This window comes from Dermochelys coriacea, chromosome 2 (genome assembly GCF_009764565.3).
Source record: "Dermochelys coriacea isolate rDerCor1 chromosome 2, rDerCor1.pri.v4, whole genome shotgun sequence".
Classification (NCBI taxonomy): Eukaryota; Metazoa; Chordata; order Testudines; family Dermochelyidae; genus Dermochelys; species Dermochelys coriacea.
In genome coordinates this window covers 178,227,093-178,247,733 of record NC_050069.1, presented here as the reverse complement: position 1 = coordinate 178,247,733, position 20,641 = coordinate 178,227,093, and the positions used below count along the sequence as shown (strand labels likewise).

At 38.0% G+C, this 20,641-nt stretch overlaps 1 protein-coding gene across 4 annotated transcripts in view; it reads left to right on the top strand.

The window, feature by feature from the left end:
* CDK13 (cyclin dependent kinase 13) overlaps positions 1-13,148 on the top strand; it is a 54,609-nt gene extending 41,461 nt beyond the window's left edge. For all 4 annotated transcript variants that reach the window (XM_038393196.2, XM_038393194.2, XM_038393195.2 and 1 more), the window contains 7 exons: positions 1,653-1,754; positions 1,842-1,919; positions 4,600-4,716; positions 5,553-5,684; positions 6,382-6,587; positions 9,938-10,474; positions 11,759-13,148. In XM_038393196.2, coding sequence (XP_038249124.1) covers positions 1,653-1,754; positions 1,842-1,919; positions 4,600-4,716; positions 5,553-5,684; positions 6,382-6,587; positions 9,938-10,474; positions 11,759-12,606 — 2,020 coding nt within the window. In that variant the 3' untranslated portion in view covers positions 12,607-13,148. The remainder of the gene's footprint in view (positions 1-1,652; positions 1,755-1,841; positions 1,920-4,599; positions 4,717-5,552; positions 5,685-6,381; positions 6,588-9,937; positions 10,475-11,758) is intronic.
* Positions 13,149-20,641: the final 7,493 nt, after the last annotated feature.

The following is a 20,641-nucleotide window of genomic DNA, read 5'->3' as shown; positions in this document are numbered from 1 at the left end:
TGTGACATATTACATAAGAACGTACCTGTTGAAACAGAAAGTACTGTCTAGAAATCTTTAGCAATTGAATATTGATAGAGAAACTCAGTAAAAAAAAAAAAAAATAATAATAATAATAATAAAATACTTCTGAAAAGAATACTCTCTTTTGGAATAAATCTGGCAGATCTGTAGAGGGTGGGGTAAAATTTCCCACAAGAAGTCCCATTTTCAAAAGTGACTTAAGAGCCTAAGCCATTTAGGCACTTTTGAAAATGTTTCCAGTAGTGTTTGTTGAAAGTGTGCATGCTTATGGGGCCACCAGAGGGGGATTTTTTAGTGTAAGGTCATCACTTTTACGCCCCTTTCAGTAAATACAGAAGTCCACATTGTAGATCAGTGTGTTTAGTTAATTAGGCAGTTGCACTGAACATAACAGTGATGGTGGTTGCAATGTGGAATGTTCACCGGTTATGGAAGGCAGAAATTGCTTGTAACTTCTTTTTATTTAAGCACATATAAGTTATTCAAATACATTACTTTATATCTCTGTGCATTTGCAATTCAAGCCTAATGTTGTCACTAACAGAGTAGTGCTTTATTAAAGATGACAATTGAAAAGCACGGTCTCACATCTATCCAAAAACTATACCAAGAAAGGTGGGATAGGTAATTTCTGTTGTACTGGCTGCTGTCTTGAAAACTGTTAATACTGAAACATTGCTATCCACTGTCTAAAATATTGGAATCTCAGTTTTCAAATTGTGTAAAATGTTACAAAACCTCAAATTACATAATATTAATGGCTAAAACCATACTGGTGATTGAGGGTGTGGTGAGAGAAGATAGCAATCAGCAACCATGTATTCTGTGGTAAAGGCTGCTGAAAACTGGATATTCTACTGCATCTCCTAAGGATATACAAAAATAGAGACTTCTGCTGAAATAGATTTGGCAATAGCTCTGTTCTGTTTTGATACTTTCCATTATTTTATTCTGTCCCCAAACTTTCAGTTTTCAGTCTGATAAAATTAAAGTAGATTTTTGTAGTGACTATGCCTCAAAACACTGCAGACGTCTTTCAGTGGGAGCTGGAAGTTTTGATAGCTTGCAAATGTAAAGTTGGGGCTGTTGGAATCCAGGAAGATCTGGGAATTTTGAAACCCAAGAGGCAGTCGAAACTTGTGATAGTAGGGAAGGGCTGCATCTATGCTTCTCTCCTTTGTGGGCAGGGGAAGAGGTGACTTGAATTTTTTTTTTCCACTGTTGAAGTCTTTGTTCATCACTTCAGCAACCAAATTCCTTGTGCCAGTAACTGCACCTAACAGCAGTGGATGGACATATTTAACTAAATTATTATCACTAAAATGATTAGCAATTAAATAGTTAGCAGTACAGGTATATAATTCTGAAACCTGATATTTAATGCTCCATGAATGTTTACTTATCTCTGAGATACTGTTTCAGGCTATCCTTTGGTAGATTTAAATAGGTGACAATGTTTACCTTTATATATAGTGGCAGCAGCCTCAGTATTGGTAAAGGGAATGAAAAATGGAACATTCTTAAAACAATATTGTAGTAGTGAAACATCAAACTTTTATTAGTTCACTACAATCTCATGTTAAGAGAGAAAGATTCATCATTTATCTTTTTTTTTTTTTTTTTTTTAGTCGACCATATACCAACAAAGTTATTACTTTATGGTACCGGCCTCCTGAACTTCTGCTTGGAGAGGAAAGATACACACCAGCCATAGATGTCTGGAGCTGTGGGTAAGAAGTTTTAATAAAAAGTATTAAGTGTAAATCATGAACCAAAATAAATCTCAAATAACATTTATATAAAACTTTATTTTACAGCTGTATCCTGGGTGAACTTTTTACTAAAAAACCAATATTTCAAGCAAATCAGGAACTTGCTCAGCTGGAACTAATAAGGTAACTTTTAGATTCCACAGTGTGGTTGGTGCTTTATAAAATCATAGACAGTACTTTTATTTTTAATGAGCATTCAAAAAAATGGAGTTACAATATTAACATTTAAAAGTTGTCAGAGTTGTTTCTCAGAATTAAAATGGTGAGATGTAAAATAAATTATTCAGAATTGGAGAAGTGCTTAGTAGCTTTCCATGGCATAAGCAATGCAGTGGTAGGTAGGATTTTTTTATAGTGCATCTGGAGTTACCCCTTACTGAAACCCATCTCACAACAAGGCGTTTGACGTGCTCACCTTTTAAACAGGTGAGACTGCAGCTTCCTTACTCCATTCTCCCATCAGCAGGTTAAAAGGCCAACATGGAGAATAATGAATGACTGTTTTAAAGGGAAAGCTTTGCTCAACGCTAGGTGTTCTCATACTGCTGGTCCTATGCTGCTTCTTCATTCTCCCACATGTCTGCAACTGGCTTCTGTCTGCTACAGGAAGGAGTGTTTCTCTGCTTTCCTTCAAGAGTTACCAGATATCTTGGGGAGGTAAAGGCTTTCTTCACCTTCCCACCCCAGTGGATCTTCTCAAGCTGTAGCTGTTTGAATTAGTAGAGTCAGAGCCTCTTTTTTTCTGTTCAGGTGGCAAATGCTGTCTCCTGCTTCTAATATCATAATCAACCTAGGCAGTGGGAAGGAATCTTCTTCCAACAAAAGGAAAAAGAGGATGAGTCAGTGAATTGCTCCTTTACCCTGATCTCTTTTCACATAAGGTCAAATATTTGATTCTGAAAAGCAGTAAGTTACATGGGCTGTAACATGTAGGAAAGTTGGTCTGTAAAAGTGTAACAACCCTTTAGAAGGGGCCAAACATGGCGATGGTCACCCTGTTGTCATTTTACACTATCAAAACAAAACTCATGTTGTGTGAATATACGTTTGTTGTTTTTGCTTTAACCACAAGATGGCAGTGTAGCACTTAATTCCAGTTCTGGCTTTCTTTACCAAACTGGACATAGTTTTGTATAGAGTGAATGGATGTCATTTGTAAAATTTATTTTGATATCAAAAGGACACTGTCAACTAATTGTTCATAGCTTAATTTTTTCTCTTTTTTGATGCTGTACATTTAAAAATTTAATACATTATGACTGTTCCCAGCATATTTTAACTGGAACCTAAACCATCTATAGTGGAATAGTTCTTAGTCATATCATTGTCAATTTTTAGCCTGCAAGCCGCTTTTAATTAATTCGATGCCTTTAGCACCAACATAGGTGACTATCAACATTTTGTATTTTTGTAGTTTTCCCCAGTGGTCTTTGCCTTAGTATTTCAAGACCACAGATAGACTTGGATCAGGAAAAAGTCTAGAGGAAAAAGTAGCATGGTCTTAACTTCTTTTTCAGAATATGCTTTAGATAGTATAAATAGGCACCAAGGCAGCACAGTGGTCTAAATATGGTCTATAGATAAGTCTCTAGCTATCTAGAAAATACTTCTAGTCTTCTGGGAATCCAAGGGCCATAAAAGGTGGTAGGCTCTTCTGCCTAAGATCACCCTATTTATAGGAAAAACTTGCTGTGGAAGTTGAAAACAAACAAGCAGCATCAACCAAGGATTCATGCAAATTTAGCTTTCTGGCTGCAAGGCCCACAAAGCGTAAACCCTACTTTTTACACTTAGTGGCCTTGTCTAGACTAGGATGAAATGGATACTGTTAGAATATGTTACTAATACTTCTGATTAACGCTTTCGAAAAAGCCTAGTGTAGACGAGGCCCAGTGCCTTCAACATGGGCTAAGATTTGTTGAGTTAAAGCCTGAGGAGAGTTTGGGTTTTAACTCCATCAGGTTTGCTTGTATTAAAGTCTACACTGTCTGGTCCACAACAAACTTTTGAAAAATGTGGTGGCTAACACATTGAACACCCCATCTTTAAATCCTACGCTAGACAAAGCCAATGGAAGGGACAGACTTGTGCAACCACATGTAGGGAGTTGGGCTGGCTCAATGACCCTTTTCTTTGGCCAAAAGATGGTTTTAATTTTTTTAATTCAACCTCCTGTCCTTTTTCTTAAATTTAAAAATCAAACACCAAATCTCTGCCACCACCTTTGGTCCTCCCAAGGCTTCTTGCTGTTCTTTAGCAGATAACTAAATTCTTAGTCAGCAATGGAGTGTTGTTTACTCCAGTCGTTTGTCAGAGTGCCTTTCCACACCAAGAGTAAAAGAGAGAAACATAATAGATTTAAACTCATCCAAATTCACTCCTGCCCTTTAAATTTCTCTCCTGTCTAGCCATCTGTGGAAGAAACTGACCTTGCATTAGGGTCCATGGGATGCTACCCGAGTATGCTAAGTGGAGTCGAATCTTCTATCATTTTCAAGAACACAGTAATTGTTTATAAAGAGCCTCTACTCTGGAGAAGTGTGGGGGATGTAACAGTTTTTCTAGTGGCGTATTCTTTGGCCTCTTAAGAGTGGATATTTACCTACACTTCCTCCCCAACTCTTGAAAAACCTCATGGCCATGGATCACAGGCAGCCTGTGAATATGTCCATGGAGACTAGAATTTGTTTTCTTTGTATTAACAGTGCCTGTGAGTATAAAACTACAACTACACACCTTGTTGTGTTTGATCTCATACATTGATGGTTTTGTTTTGTTTGTTTGTTTTGTTTTTGGTGTATAGCCGAATTTGTGGGAGTCCTTGTCCTGCAGTCTGGCCTGATGTAATAAAGTTAGCCTATTTCAACACCATGAAACCAAAGAAGCAGTATCGTCGAAAATTGAGAGAAGAGTTTGCTTTGTAAGGATGGAGCCTTCATTTAACCATCTGTATTCCATTAAGTTTTCTTAGGTCCTTTAAGAATTTCAGTATTTTTCAAAGATTTGTTTCTGGGTTCAGTCAAATGTAGAGAGAAGTGACCTGAAGTTCCTATCCTTCCCTTGATACACACGTCGAGTTATTGTTGTTGTTAGTTAATGGGAGCTGTGTATATGTATCAAGGAAGGGGGAATTGACCCAAATATTTCAGCCACCTGTCAGCTTTGTACTTCGGAAATGGTTGCTCTTTGGCCCTGGATGCACCTGCTCATTGTCCCTATGGCTAAAAGCAGGTCAGGGTACTTAGTCACTTTTAACTGTGATTGCCTAACATTAGGGACTTGTTAGTCATAAATTCAGTATATAAGACTAATTCTCTAAGCCATGTATCCTAAAATAATGCCATTGGAGTTGTCTCGTGCAAACAACAAACATGAAAGTTACGGAAAACATCTGTAAGATTATTTTAAAAACTGCCTTTTCTCCTTCAGCTATTTTGGGGTTTAGGAAAATGTATCATCCTGTTTATATTAGTGGAGCCTACTTGTGTAACTTTAAAGCAATAGAATTATTGTCTGTAGCCCAATTAAAAAATATAAATCTCTGTGCTAAATTCTGAAGTGTATAGTAATATTAGACCCTTGTTAAAAGGAAAACTTTTAAAACAAATGTATTAATATAAGGCCCAAGTTTAAAATCATGCAATTAAATGCTACTTGACAAAATTAAAAAATACATGTTTTATAGCACAAAGATGTGGCATCTGAAATAACACAAATGTGACACGCCCCCCCTCATTTTTCTCTCCTTCTTGCCAGTATTCCACCAGCTGCATTAGATCTGTTTGATTATATGCTTGCTTTGGACCCTAGCAAGCGTTGCACAGCTGAACAGGCTCTTCAGTGTGAGTTTCTGCGAGATGTGGAGCCTGCTAAAATGCCTCCACCGGAGTAAGTTACTTCCTGTGGTAATGTCAGTGCTTACCTGATACGAAATAGGAGCGTGTATTTAATGTTCATTGTGTAGTGGTGAAAACAAAGGTAGTACAAACATAATACCTAATGTGTCAGATATTAGTAACCATCCCATTAAGAGAACTGCAAAGTTGAGTGGCTCCTGTACTATGAATGAGAACTGTTCCCTAGCTCAGTGTTTGATTTGTTAGTCAGACATTTTGTACATCTTGCCTAGAGTTAGTGACCTTCAAGTGTATTTAGAAGAATGAATGTCTCCAAACAACAAGGGTTTAAAAAACAAAACAAAAAACAAAAAAAATGTATTCCCCTATTTAAAAGCAAAAATTCTGGATTACTGTTTAGAGGATTGCAAGTTGCTGAGCTCTTATACTAGAGTACCTTTCCTTTTTGTAAACTCTGTCAATCCAAGTATACAGCATTGTCATGTTGAGAAAATAAATATTCATTTTGTACTGCCAGGAGGACACTTGTTTATGAGATGAAGCCAGTTGATAAACAGTTCCAGCTAGGAAGCTCTTCTGAGATTATGCTTGGATTACACACTTGTTATGAGTATGGATTCAAAGAATCCCAACAGACACACCTTTTCAGATCTAATGTTGTATATTGAGCATTTATTTTAATATTTTGTACACAGATTATGCTGAATATTTAGCATATTTCTTTACAGCCTTCCTCTGTGGCAAGATTGTCATGAACTGTGGAGTAAGAAACGTAGACGGCAGAAGCAGATGGGAATGACAGATGACACAACAGCAGCTAAAATTCCAAGGAAGGATTTGTCTTTAGGCCTGGATGATAGCAGAACCAACACCCCACAAAGCATGCAGACTTCTTCCAAACTCACAACTCAGGGCAACTCTAGTGTAGCTCTTGGTCAGTAATCTTTTTTGTCATTTTTAAATTGTCTGTTACTTGCTCACTATGCATCTAGAAATTTAGATGTTAACACTTTCAGAATCTTGAAAGTTCTTGGAATTCTTAAGAGAAACAAAATAGTGTAAATTTTAAAAATGCTAAAGATTTATCTTGTCCTTAGTAGTCAGGCATTCCCAATATGACTTGCATAATGAATTTTCACCTTGACCAATGTCAAAGCTTTTAAATATCTTGACTTGCCTGGTAGTAATTTTAATTTTCAGGGGCGAGGGGTCTGTTGTCCACCTCAAGGTTTCTTATAGCCCCGCACATAAGCAGCTGCTCTAACTCACATTGTACAACTCTTCATAGTCTAGAGCAACCTCACTGATCGTGACATAAATTGAAGGGAGAGGGTTTCATGTCAAACATCATCTTCACAACAAATACATTCCTCCCCCATGTTACATAATCTTCCCTCTCCCAAGTGTACCTGCTTTAGCAAATCTCTTCTGGCTGGTAATGCTGAACTGAGATACTAGCTAATGAGGGAGCTCTTATGACAAGAGAATTAGTGAGCTACTTGTACAGTATTCCCAGCCCCACCCATTAAAGCAGAAAACCAAGCCTAGAGTGTCTTGCTTGGTGGTACAAAAAACTGCTTAGAAGCTACTAGGAAGAAAATGTTAATTTATAACCATAATCAAATGGGGTGTCTCGTAATGCAGGAGTTGGTACTACTGCCCTTACTATAAGCAAGGTGTTTTTTAACTTGCATTCTGAAATATAGATTCTGTAGTGTGTGTTTGTGTGAGTGTGTGTAGGGCAGCTGACAAAGGAACAGACAAGAGGTTGACATATAGACAGCTTTATGAAGCGGCAAGCGAGTATAAAATATAGTGGCACTATAGTGGGAGCTGCAAGAATTGAAAGAGAGGGAATGTGTAGTGCATTCATTTAAATTCTGTATGGACAGTAATAATCTCAAATCCACTCTCCAACAGTAGACCATAGCTCCAAGTATATGTTGCAGAGATATGATATAATTCTCATGACCCATATAGTTTACCACCTCTTGCTCCTGATCATTCTGTTTTTCATTGTAATCCAGCAATCTATTTCTGCCACTCTTTTGCAACAGTAGCCTCAAGTCTTGGCAAGACTTTCAAACTCTGCTTATCCCCCTAAAAATTTTATCCAATGCTGAAGATTAGCAAAATGTATTAGAGTCCCAGTGGTTGGAGTTATTTTCTTTATGCTGTTATAACACTTGGTCACCTCATAGAGTACTAACTGTATTAATCATTACTAATACAGTATTAATAGTACATATCGAATACCAAATTAACCAAAGAATTCAAAAAATTATTATTCAGCTCCATGTCATTCGTGGCACATGTGTAAGTATAGAGGAAAATATGTACCAGGGCAGAGAAAGCAGGGTTTTAATGTGTGGTGGAGTAGAGACCGTATTGTATAAAATAGAAAATGTCTGTGTTTATGTTCTAAGATTTAGGAGTGTGTCCATGCTGAATGAACAAATACACAAGGCCATGTGGCAAATTAAGGAGCTGACACACAAGTGCAGGCTTTATCCAGATTTAAATAAACTAAATCATTGCACGTATGACAATGCACAAAGCACTAACATTTTTCATTTTGGGTAAAAAATAATTTGTCCTGGATTATTTGCTACTGTTCTGGTTCTTATGTGAAGCTCTCATCATTACATTTTATAACTTAACAGTGTGTGTGGAGCTCACTTATGATTTCCACCAAGAATTTGAATTCCCCTACCATATGGATATCTTCTAAAATTTTGGGGTGGGTAGAAAGATGCTGCAATTTTCTTTGTCTCCATTCATAATGTCTGCTGTATTTTCAGTTTTGGATTCTGAGAAATATCTTCTGTTCCTGGTCCTTGAACAGACCATTTTCAGATGTCACGTAATTTGCAGCAGGCTTGACATCTATTATGTGGCTAATTAATACATCAAGAGAATGCAGTGCAAAGCATCTGAGAGAGTAGAGTTCTGTGCATTGCCAAATAAAAACAAGTTAATTGTTTTTGAATTCCCACTGTCTTCACTACATTTTAGCTGGTAGCACCACAGCGCAAATCAGTAAGGAGGCTGATTTAATTTTGCAACAACTGTCTGCTCACAACTGTGTCCACTTCAGTGATGAGTCAAATGCCAGGGACAGAAAGTTTTAAAAATTCCAGTTTTCCAGGCATATTCATTGGATGCTGCCAGACGTTACATTACAGTGGTAGCCTTCTAGTTTCACGTGTGAAAGTTCAGTTTTGACATTGGATATTTGATATCAACCTGACGGAGGCACTGTTTTATATAAATAGGAAGATGTGTGATGCCTTTGCTTCATTTTTCTATAAAGAAAGAAATTTCCCCATTATAATTAAATAAGATGTTATCCAAGGCTTTTATTGTGTTCACCAACTGGCAGATCTGGAATTGAAATTCTAATTATTAGAATTTTGTGGCATTCCCAATAACAAGTTTCTTTTCTCTTACCAGTTGTGCTGCTAGGTTTATGTGCTCTCTTTCATGATGAATCTGTAGGTACACCCTGAATAAGGGATCCTGCTTCATATTTGAGTGTACCCTTGATCTGTTCTGTCTGTTTAAAGTTCGTAAGCCTCATAACACAAATAAGAAGCCTCACCATAAACTTTGTGGGTTCTTTTAAACTTAACTACTTTCTCCAGCTCTTTAAAGCTAGCAATGAGTACGTGACTTAAAACCTATGCTTCTGCTTCTCCTGACCCCTCTGAAATCAACAGAACTGTCTTCTATCTTACTCAGCACTTTACTTGTCCTTCTCCGTAGTTTTGCACTTATGCCATTACCTTCAGATAGCTCATTAGCTTCTGGGTCAGTTCGTCTGGTCACCTTAGCAGGTGTCACAGCATACAAATTAAGCATCTGGAGGGTCAGGGTATGACTGGAAATGTGTTTTGCAGTTGGCCACTTTTTAAGCAAAGGGATGTAATATGTCAAAGATAGGAGACTGTGTGGTGATTGGAAATCTTACAGCTGTCTAAGACAGGTGGCCTTAAACCCTGGCTTCATTGTATTGTGGAAAATTGAGCTTAAATATAATGTTTCTCATCTGTCTTAGTGTGTGGGCGTGCCCTTTGTAAGTCATTTTCTCTGTATTGGATCATGCTATTCGATTTCCTATTAATACTCTTCCAAATGTAATTAATTTGTAAAAGCATTCCATTTCTGTATTGTCAGAAACCTGTACTTTGCCAAGAATATCAGCCATGGGGTATTAAGCTCGATTTGGAGCTCTGAAATATGACAGTTCTAAATAACACTTCTTAAACTCCTTTTTGTCTTTAGTGAAAACAAGCACTGGACAGCAGTTAAACCAGAATGAAGTGGCAATCCTGCTAAATCTTCTACAGTCTAAATCAAGTGTTAGTATGGCACATTTTGCTGAAGTGTTGAATATTAAGATAAACGCAGAGACTCAGCAGCAACTAGATAAAATAAACATTCCTGCTGGTATTTTGGCAGCAGGTGAAAACCAGCCAGAGCAACAGCCGCCTCCACCGCCACCAGAACAGGAGCCTTTACAACAGCCAGCAGTCACTCAGCCAGCTCTACCACCTGCTCAGCCTAAAATTGAGACTGATGCTGCTCAGGCAGCTGTGCAGAGTGCATTTGCTGTTTTGTTGTCTCAGTTATTAAAGACTCAGCAAACAAAGCAAAAAGATCTTGTACTAGAGGAGAAGGAGAATGGATCAGGAAATGAAATGTCATTACAACTCAGGCAGCCTCCAGAGCCCCGCACTCCTGCATCGGATAACCAGGAGGACACGGAATCTCCAGCATCTGTTTACCCACATCTGATCAAATCATTATACTCACGTGCAGGTACTTAGTTTTTAATATTGATAAGTAGATACCTTGACCCCCCCAGAGAGAGTGACTTGGAGATAAGCAGCTAACAACCCCGTGCATGCATGGTTACTCCATATCCATTAGCAAAACATGCACAGGAGTAATGACAATGAGGACGTGAGAAGTAATTTCATTTCCTTTTGTCCCTATCTTTATAAAACTTCCATAGTTAATTGTGACTGACTTTATTATACTGTACATATACAGCTTACTCTGAGGTTGGTAGACATGCAGTTATACCGACACTGGGTTGTTGTTTGTTTTGTTATGGTAGCACCTCGATGCCCCAGTCAGAGTTGGTCTCATTGTATTAGGTGCTATACAAACAGTTTAAAAAAAAACCAAAAAGCTCTGCTGAAAGTTTGTCTAATATACATATACACCTGTTGGTTTTTCTGATGGAAAGTTTGGCAGCATTTCTCAGTGTGAGGAATAACTGGTTTTGACTGGAAAAATAGATGTCTCCTTTAGTTAATTGTAGATCATTGGTTTACCAACTTTAACAGAGTCCCTTTAAATAAACTCCTTTTGTTTAACTACGGCATCAAAATTTGTCCATGCCTACTTCCTTTAGTTACCTGACCAGTGTGTGCAAATTTTCCATTTGTGAAATGAATATAGTCAACTTAAAATTTTCATTAAAATTCTGTATGATTTATATACATACTGTGCACACATGAAATGTTTACCTCATAGAGCTTCTCAAAGTTCTGATTCTTCTGTTGAATATCATGAAATTAGTATTTCAGCCATAGGGTCTCAGTGCATTTTGGTTTACTTGTTACTAAATGGCACTGGCGGCTCTGTAGAAGAATATTGTGAAGGAATGTAAAATCTCTACCATTACCATTTGTAGCAGCCGCCTTTCTGTCCCTTTCCCAAAACCCATCTCAGTATGGGGCTTTGGCCCACATCTTTGGTGCACTTTCCTCCTGTTCTGACATAACATCTGTTGCAATTCCTCCTCCCCACCCCCCCATCTTTAAGTTAGCTGATCATGTGTGCTTACAGGAGGATCCTGGAACTCTGTTCTGAAAAACCTTTGATAGCAGTGTCTTTTTGCTTCTCTAAAATGCCTTTTCTCAGATGCTCTTAAACTTAATTAGTTGGTTAACCTTTATTTTTTGTGAAGAAGTTCATTAGCAAACCTTTGTGATATTTTTGCAAAGTGTTTTTCCTTCCCCTTCTGGTATTGTAATTATTTGTCAAATGTAACTTCAGATCTTGTTCTAAGACTCATGTTTTTAATCCATTTAGGTCAAGATGATTTGGTTAGACAGCCTGAGCTGAGGCTTCTAAACCTAACACCAGAACAAGAACGCCCTCGCATCTTGCCCCCAGACCAGCGTCCTCCTGAGCCACCAGAACCACCACCACTCACTGAAGAAGAAGACCTAGATTATCGGACAGAAAACCAGCATTTGCCTATTTCTAGCTCTTCAGGAACGGATCCTCATGCTGGGGTGAAAGCTGCTCTGCTACAACTGCTTTCTCAGCATCAGGTTCAGCCAACTGAGGAACCAGTAACAACTAGTGTGGATTATCAGGCAAGAGACTCCTACGTATCTGACTACAAGGATAATTTTGGATCTTCTTTCTCTTCTGCCCATTATGGTGGTAGTGATGGAATAGGAAGTGGATCATCTGGGGCACTGGAAAGGAGAAGCTTCATTGGAAATTCAGATATTCAGTCTTTGGATAACTACAGTACTGCTTCATCTCACTCTGGTGGTGCATTGCCACCTCCTGCCTTTTCAGAACCGTTTCCCAGCTCAGTAACCGGTTATGGAGACATTTACCTCAACACTGGTCCCCTGTTATTTAGTGGAGATAAAGACCATAGATTTGAATATAGCCATGGCCCTATTGCAGTTCTGGGAAACAGTGGTGACACTTCCACAGGGTCAGAAAGTACTCATTCTTTGTCCACAAAGATGCACAACTATAGTTATGGAAGTAATTTACAAGAAAACCCTAGTGGCATTAGCCACATACATGGACAAACTTGGACTTCTACAGCCCAAGGACCTGGATATTCCCAAGGATACAGGGGACACATTAGCACATCAACAGTCAGAGGGCGAGGCAGAGGATTACCATACTGAGTATCTGTTTTTCCTCAGGCACATCATTTTTACCTGGAAAGACTTTTTTTCTAGCTGCAGTTTAAAGCAGCAATCCAACAGACTTGAATAACGTTAATTCAACAGCTTTATTTTTATGTGGAAAAGGGTCTTGCATACAGTAGGAAAATTTAAACTGCTTAAAACTCATGCTGTCTGGAAACTAGATCAATTGATTGTACATGTTCACAAATTCTAGTTATGAATTTTATTTTATATTTTGGCAGTTTTAAGTGGATGCTAAATTTAGGGACATCAGCTTTTTATGGCACTCTTTCAGATCTTCTGAACTATGCACATTTGTGCTTTTTTTTGTAAGTTTGGACCAACTTTTATGTAAAAAATTTTACAACAATCAAAGCAGGGCACTGATTTATTTGGTATTTTTCTTTTTACAAAACTACCTTTGGTCAAAGGTCACTGTCAGTCTTTGCACTGCTTTCAGTGTTATTGTGGAAGGTGTACTTTGTGCTCATTTCAGATAATAAAACACAACCTTTCTCTTAATGCAACAATTTTATAAATACTTGGTCAATGTTATTTTTTTCCTTTAAAAAAAAAGTGTAGTAAAATGTGTCCATCTCCCAGACATTTGTATAAAAACTGTTTTACTTGAAGGGTAAGTGCCTTAACATGTACGTTTAAGGTCTGCAAAAATTCTCTACATTTTTCTTATAAAGAAAATTCCCTTTCTTTAAAGTTATTCTGTAGCTTGATTCAAAGATTAATACTTAACTATAGATACACTACATTAAAACACAGATAATTATAGGCAACTTGGATAGAGTGCATTTTAAAGTGGCATATTTGCCATTTATGTCAGCTAAGCCAGTTTAGGAGGTATATGAAGTTTTCTCTTAATTGAAATGACCTTCCCCATACTGAATTTACTGAGAATGTTAATGTGAATACATGAAAGAAAAGTAGGTTTCCCTCAAGCTTTTTCTAAAAGCTGTATTCGCTTCTGTAGTCCCTCTGCCAAATAAGGTCTACTTTATACTGAGCTATTGGATGGTAAAATAGACTTTAAAGAAGATAATGAGAGAAATCTTTTTCTTTAGTGTCAGCTTTCCACACAAAACTCATGAACTGTGTCCTCTTTTTACCACGTATAAAAGCATTATGGAAAGCCTCCAAGGTTACAGACCAGTATTTAATGCAGTTCAAATTTAGCAGTTCAAATTTTTCTGGAAACTGGGATTGTGCCAATTAATCCCTTCTATATACAGCTATTCCATGAATCATTGTAATACTTGATTTGAATCAGTCTTTGAACAACAACAAAAATTACTGTAGCTAAAATTGCTACCAGAAACCACCACTCCAGTTTTATAATAGTTATACTTTCCAGCATGTTTTCCTCTGACAACAGCAGTCTCTCTCTCCTGCAGAGGGGGGATATGGCTATATTTTCCATGTACTGAAAAGAATGTTTAATAGCCCATATTGGAAACAATTTTCCAACTGATTATCCAGTTGATTAAACACTGTTACATAATGTATCAATTTATTACTTTTTAAAAGGTAAAATTTATATTTACACTATTATCAGTTTAGTCATGTCAGTGACTTCTTGGATTTTCAGATTAGAAGCCAAAGTTGTCTATTTCATTTAAAATTCTGGTTCTAATTTATGACTAATTTCTGCAGCATAGGTGTGAAGAACATTAAAATGTAGCTAAATAGTGTTCACATATCTGCAGTTGCATCATTGTGAGTCTCATCTCTTTTAGGCTTCCCTATAAATCTCAGTTATCCAAGTTCTCATCAGCTGCACTAGAGAATCCTACTGTCTGAAAATAAAAGCAGCTAAGCTGGAAACAAATATTTGTGAATAGCCTGTGTTTAAAAGAAAATTAAACACTTTATATAAAATGATACTGTGTTTGAATAGTTTTCTTGAGTTAAACACATCTTAGTATTTTTTGCAGGGGAGAATAAATGCAAGCAGAATAGTGTTAGTGTTGTCATTTATGACTGGACAGTATTCAGCTATAATGTCTTACCATTTTTATAAAAGTATGCTCAGATAAAACAAAAGCCAGGCTCAACAATAAAAATCTAGCTAAAGACTTTCAACCATATACAACCTTTGTAGCAAGAAATGCATGGTCAAATATTAACGTGTACTGCACTTCAAAAAAATAAAGCCTTGTGAGACTTCACTGAGAAGCAGGTAAGTCCAAATGAAAAATAGATGATAAAGAACAAATCCGGAATAAGTGATTTTGACTTTCAACAATAAAATGTGAGGATGAAATCATTCCTCTTACAGCTTCTTGCATAGAGGTAAACTTTCAAGTCAGATGATACTTATTTCACCTACGTTTCTGTAAAAAGCCACTCTCTCTTGTCTGCATAAATAGTGATAGAGCAGTTTGATTTATGAACTGAAATACTGTGACAATTAAGATGTTCCATGTAGTTAGAAACTTTGGCATGTTGAATGTATTGGTTGATATCAAAACATCTGACTAATTTTAGACTTTAATCTTGACTGAATAAGAATAATAGAGCAATTAGAAAAGGATACAAAGCTGACTGGCAACAAATGCATTAAGATTTAGCAAGTCCATTCACATGCCATTGCTGGTATATGTATTGCACAGTGATTTTCTACTAATTTTAGTTTTAAGCAATACTGGCTTAACATTTGAAAACCAATGGTCCACACTGTTCAGATATTTCAGAAAGTCAAGCTGAATTACTCAGCCATAATAATTTTGCCTCTTTTAAAACCCAGGCAAGAGATTTCTCCTGCTTCCAGCCCTTCTATGACATTTTGCTACCCTTCAAGGGTCAAACACATTGCAAGGGTCAGAACAATTTTGGGATATGAGCCCTAGGACGCTCCCTTTACAAGCAGCCCAGATCATGTCTCCATCAATTCCAGGCTATGACTCAGCCCTCAGAAGGCTGCAAAAAAAATGAGTAACCCCTGTGGCTGTTCTAAGATGTGCCCAGAGGCCATGCCAGCCCCTAGATGGGACAGAATATGGACAGTGAAAAAATGGCTTAAAGGTACTTTGCCCCCTTTCCCCTTGGGATTACATCTGTGCTGCACCTCCTAGAAGTACTGCAGAGAATTGGACCAAACATCAAAAAGTGTTTTTCTCTACAATCCAGATTAAAGTAAAGTATTTGATCCTGAACCTACCATGTCAAATTTGAATAGTTAATTTTGAATTAAATCCAACATTACCTGGAGTAAAAAAATTAAACACATAATGCAAGTACAACAGGCATCACAATTTGTACTAATAGGATATTACATAGTTTCAGCCAAATGAAAAGGAGAGAGAGACAATATAAAAACAAATTCATGATCCTAGGATAAAGCAATCCTGAGTAGAACAAAAAGCAAAAAAGAACCAAAAACACAAATCAACCCCTACCAAGTAACAAAATATGATCTTTAAATGCAAATGTAATTGCTACAAAATTAAACTTATACATTTTAAAAATTGCATATTTATATTTTCATACCTACTCCATACATATTACCTTTATCATCCTAAGCATCAGATGCTTAACGTTAAACAGAGGTGGAAGGCATTTTAATGTAAACTATTGATACTTTGAGTTTGCTTTTCCTGCTACATTTATATCAGGAGTTAGTGCCAGTTTGAAGAAACTTATTAAAGGCCCATCAGTTGCTGAGATTTATAAATAAGCTGTAAAACTATTTTTAAAACTAGCACAGGTAACTTCCATGCAATTGTTGTTCAGGCTAAAACGCCATTAGGTCCCAAACTACAGGATCTGGCCCCATGTTTTGTTTCCAGTAGAGGAAATAAATTTCAGCCAAATTTTAAATTTTTGTTTCAGATTTAAGAGAAAAATAAATCCCCCAGGGCAAAGGAGGAAAAGTTTCAGAATTGAATGATGTCAGTGGAAAAATCTTGGTTAATGCTTATAATTGTTTGAGGCAGTATTAATGTGTTCTCTGCAGTTAAGTATGCCATTTAAAAAAAAAAAATTACCAGAAAACTGATTCAGTTCTAAACTGTTAAGTGCTGGACTTAAATTCAAACTAATTTTTGCTGAACAAGGTTAAGTACTCTTATCATAGGAATTATTTTAGGGCAACAAAATTTAAAATACTGAAACTGTTACTTCAGCTTACTTATTGTTGATATTTCTTTAAGCCATTTGTATATAAGATGTATTGAGTAGCCTGTAAATAAAATACCATGAGAACTTCAGCCTTTTTATCCTTGTTTTCCCTCCTTGGATATCAAATGGCCTATCACAAAATTATTTTACATTTTATTATGATGGAGTAGGTTGACTCGCCATTCATTTTGAAATCCCATACGTTCAGTATATTAAAATCTATAAGCCACCTGATGCTTATCTGTTGATTCATTGTTTTTCAAAGCCAGGCAGTCACCATACTCCATTTGTGTATCTAACATTCATAATTTGTGATAATGGGAAAGGAATATTATTACTGCAGTGCTGATGTCACTAACCCATTGTTCACAGGATACCTAAAACTTCAAAGCCAAGTGAAGTGTTACAACTGCCAGAATAAAGATAAATGGAAAAACATGAAATTAAATCAGGTTATTTTACATAGTGAAACTGATCAAGAGAGTCAGTGGGGTCAGCTTAGTAAAAAGGGGAATTCTTTAGTTAGCTGGCCAAATTAGATGATTGCAATGTGATTTTTAACAAACCAAGTTCAAATGGCATGAAGAGGTCTTGAACTATGGAGGGTTGGAATCTACTGTAGAACAAAGGAATACATTATTTTACACTTCAAAGCAAGAACGTGGGAGAGGAGCACGTCTCTTCAGGGAATTAGGTGACTGGAGAACCTGCTGCCTGAGCTGTTAGTTGCTCTCCTGGAAAGTAGGATATGTAGATCAGTGAGGTATTTTAAGTAAAATACTAGGGATGTCCAAGTAAAGGTGCAGATGAGCTTTTTTCCTAGCCCACTAAAAAGGAGGATCCATGCCTAGGCCAAAAAGTGATTAAAGCTCCAAATCAGTAGTCCAGGCTGTTTTTAATTTCTGAATTATTTTCATACCATGGTTGGAGAGAAATGCAGAAATCTGGCATGACTTCTAACAATAGTCCTTTCTACACTAGGATGACTTAAGAAAAATATCCGCTGTTCACATTTTTAGTGCCATTGCTGTTACCAGCACTAGGACAACTGCTGCTGCAACTACAGTGTTAAGGATTTAGCCTTGCAGCTGTCCACCACCATTCTATCAAAGTTGCTAACACAATTGAAGCTGAACCAATGCAAGGAAATTGAAAAATGGATTAAATGTAGACAGTGTCAATAGGTCATTTTTTACCCAGAGATTTTTCTTCCACAAACTTCAACAGCATGACCATCTCTACAGGGTAGCAAGGTAGTCTGTAGACTTTCCTATGTTTCATTTTCCTTCTAAATAAATACTAAGTATAGTTCACTGTGTTTAGAAGTACATTCTCTGGTGAAGTGGGGCACACGATGTACATGCGAGCTAGTCCAGCACACAGGCAGGAAATGTGTGAATCACAACCTAAGGAAGTACCTGATTTCAGGAAATAGTTGCTACCAACTATAGTGGAAACCTGGGTTTTCTGTCAAAGATTTAGGCTGTTTCTTCAACTGCTGAATGGGAATTGTATCAAGGCATATGGGAGAGAAGCAAGTGACAATAAGACTCCGTATTTCAGTACAGAGAACTCTGAGTTACAAAGGTTAGTAGTATAACAGGAATGAAATCAGTTGACAAGAAACAAAGGCAAAGTAACTTTACCTATAAACTGAAGCATTTGAGTTTTCAAAGAACCATTATGAACAAGTGAGTTGGTGTTACAGATGCTATTTGTATATGAACCACATCAGCAACCACACTGATGTGCTTTCATTTATAAGGAATAGTGCTTGCAGCTGTCCATACACACACAATTTGAAGCATCTCTAGCAAACCATAAGCTTCTAAGGGTATGGTTACATTACAATGTAAACCTGGACTCAGGCTTGAGCTTAAACCTCCCCATCTACATATAAATCTCTCAGCCTTGACCTAGGACCCTGTAGAGCTGAAGGGGCCGGGCCAAGCCACGCCAGGATCCAAGGTTCAAGGCCTATTGAGTTGTAATATCAACACAGTCCTGCTTGACTCATGTCCTGGGAGCTTGTCAAAATTATCCCAGAATCCCATGGGCCAGCTTCCTTAGTCCTCTATATCCCAAGAATCCTCAATTGACTCCAATGAAAATGGAATCGACCCCTCTTGGAGAACTGCAGCAGCTCAGCGAGCCAGCATTAACCCTTCCATTGGCTTCTGACCAGAGAGCTGCAAACACACCATCAGAAAGCTTTCAGCATTTGCAATGGAGACTGACCAGCCTTTTTGCAAAGCCCATTGCTTCATAGTCATGGAAGCGCAGCCAGATTTTGATTGATCTCTGGTGCAAAGCCAGTAGAATCACAGTAAGCATGCTAGAATGATCCTGCATTACCAGCAAATAGTGAAAAAGCTGGCAGCATTGCAAATACATCAGACTTGTAACTAGCCTAGGGAATGGCTTAAACAGCTCAAGAGTGAGTACAGGAAAACCAGGGATCAGAACCGCACCGTTGGTAACTCACCAGGATTGTGCACGCTTTATGAGGAGTTTCACCAGATGCTGGGCACTGGGCCAAGAACAGAGCCATTGGTGCAGGATGAGCTGATCAGCTGGGATGGTGCCCTGCTGGCCTCAGAATCCAGATTGAAGCCAGCAAAGTGACACTGTTGCTGAAAAGGGTCCAGTGGGAGGTTCTGCCACAGGAACAGCAGCACATCCTAGGGCCATACTCAGAGGAGCTGTTGGATGCCTTGCCTCCAAGGAACAGCCTGCCTTGGAGCCTGCAGCGGACACAGGTCAGAAGCCACACCAGCGCTTGGTAAGTTTCTGACTCCATTTAATACAGTAATGGGATGGATTTCCATTCTATGAACCAATGCAAAAGTTATTAGAAGTCTTGGCTAGAAGCATGTATCCACTAACAGCAGAGTGTATCCCAGAGGCATGGTTCCTCATCCTCTACTAAAATGGAGTTCCAAATGGCGATTGGGAAATACAAACAGCAAAAACACCTTGAAAGCGAAAAGGCAGATTTTTGGTAGGCCACTCCTGCTTCTTAAAAATACTACCCTTCCACTGCCATTCCTGTAAGTTTGCCGCTCTGTAACCACTCAGTAGTGTAATGAGCCAACTGGAAACAGTGAACCGTGCAGGAGCAGGTAGAAATAGCTTCCATTCACAAATATAGTCCATTTCAGATAAAGGTAGTCCAGGCAGTCTATAGGTTACAAAATAATTTGCCTCAAATAGGGCTGGGGTTTGAAAAAGCATCCAGAAGCGTGCAGGGTGAGGGAGAAAGGCCCGGGAGTGGAGTTAGTGTGTTTGCATGCAATCATACATAACTGGTTCAGCCAGGTGGAACCTACCACAAAATCCTGTTGTTTCCCTCATGAAGCCTGACCCAATCCCAAATGCTGATAGATGCAAACTCCTCCTGCAGCATGAACTCCAGATAAGTAGTCACATTTTGGGGAAGGGCATATGTTCTAGGGCCACTTTGGTAGGTATCCAGGCCTTTCCACCCACATGTACTGTTCAGTCACTATGCGTTTGAATACAATGGCTGCATACGCTGCAATTTTCTCACCAGCAGGTTGAAACAACATCTTCTTTTACCAGTCGGGCACCACAAGCCTGAAATGATTGGAAAAGCCTTTGTAACATGACCACTGACTGCCCACCTCCTATCCCCAGCACAAGTAGTTCTGCAATTTTTAGAAAGCAAAAAACAGTTTTGAATTTACAACTTACCATTGCCTCTGCACCTCTGTTGCTGCGATTAACCAGGCTGTGTCCAGGAAGCTTCTGTGGTCTAAAGCATCCCTCTCACAACATACTGAGGTTCAGTTTGAAAAAGTAACATTTGATGTCCTTGAAGTTCCACAAGGATTTTTTTCTGTGCTCCTGCACTGGGCTATTTGAGCCAACAACTCTGTCT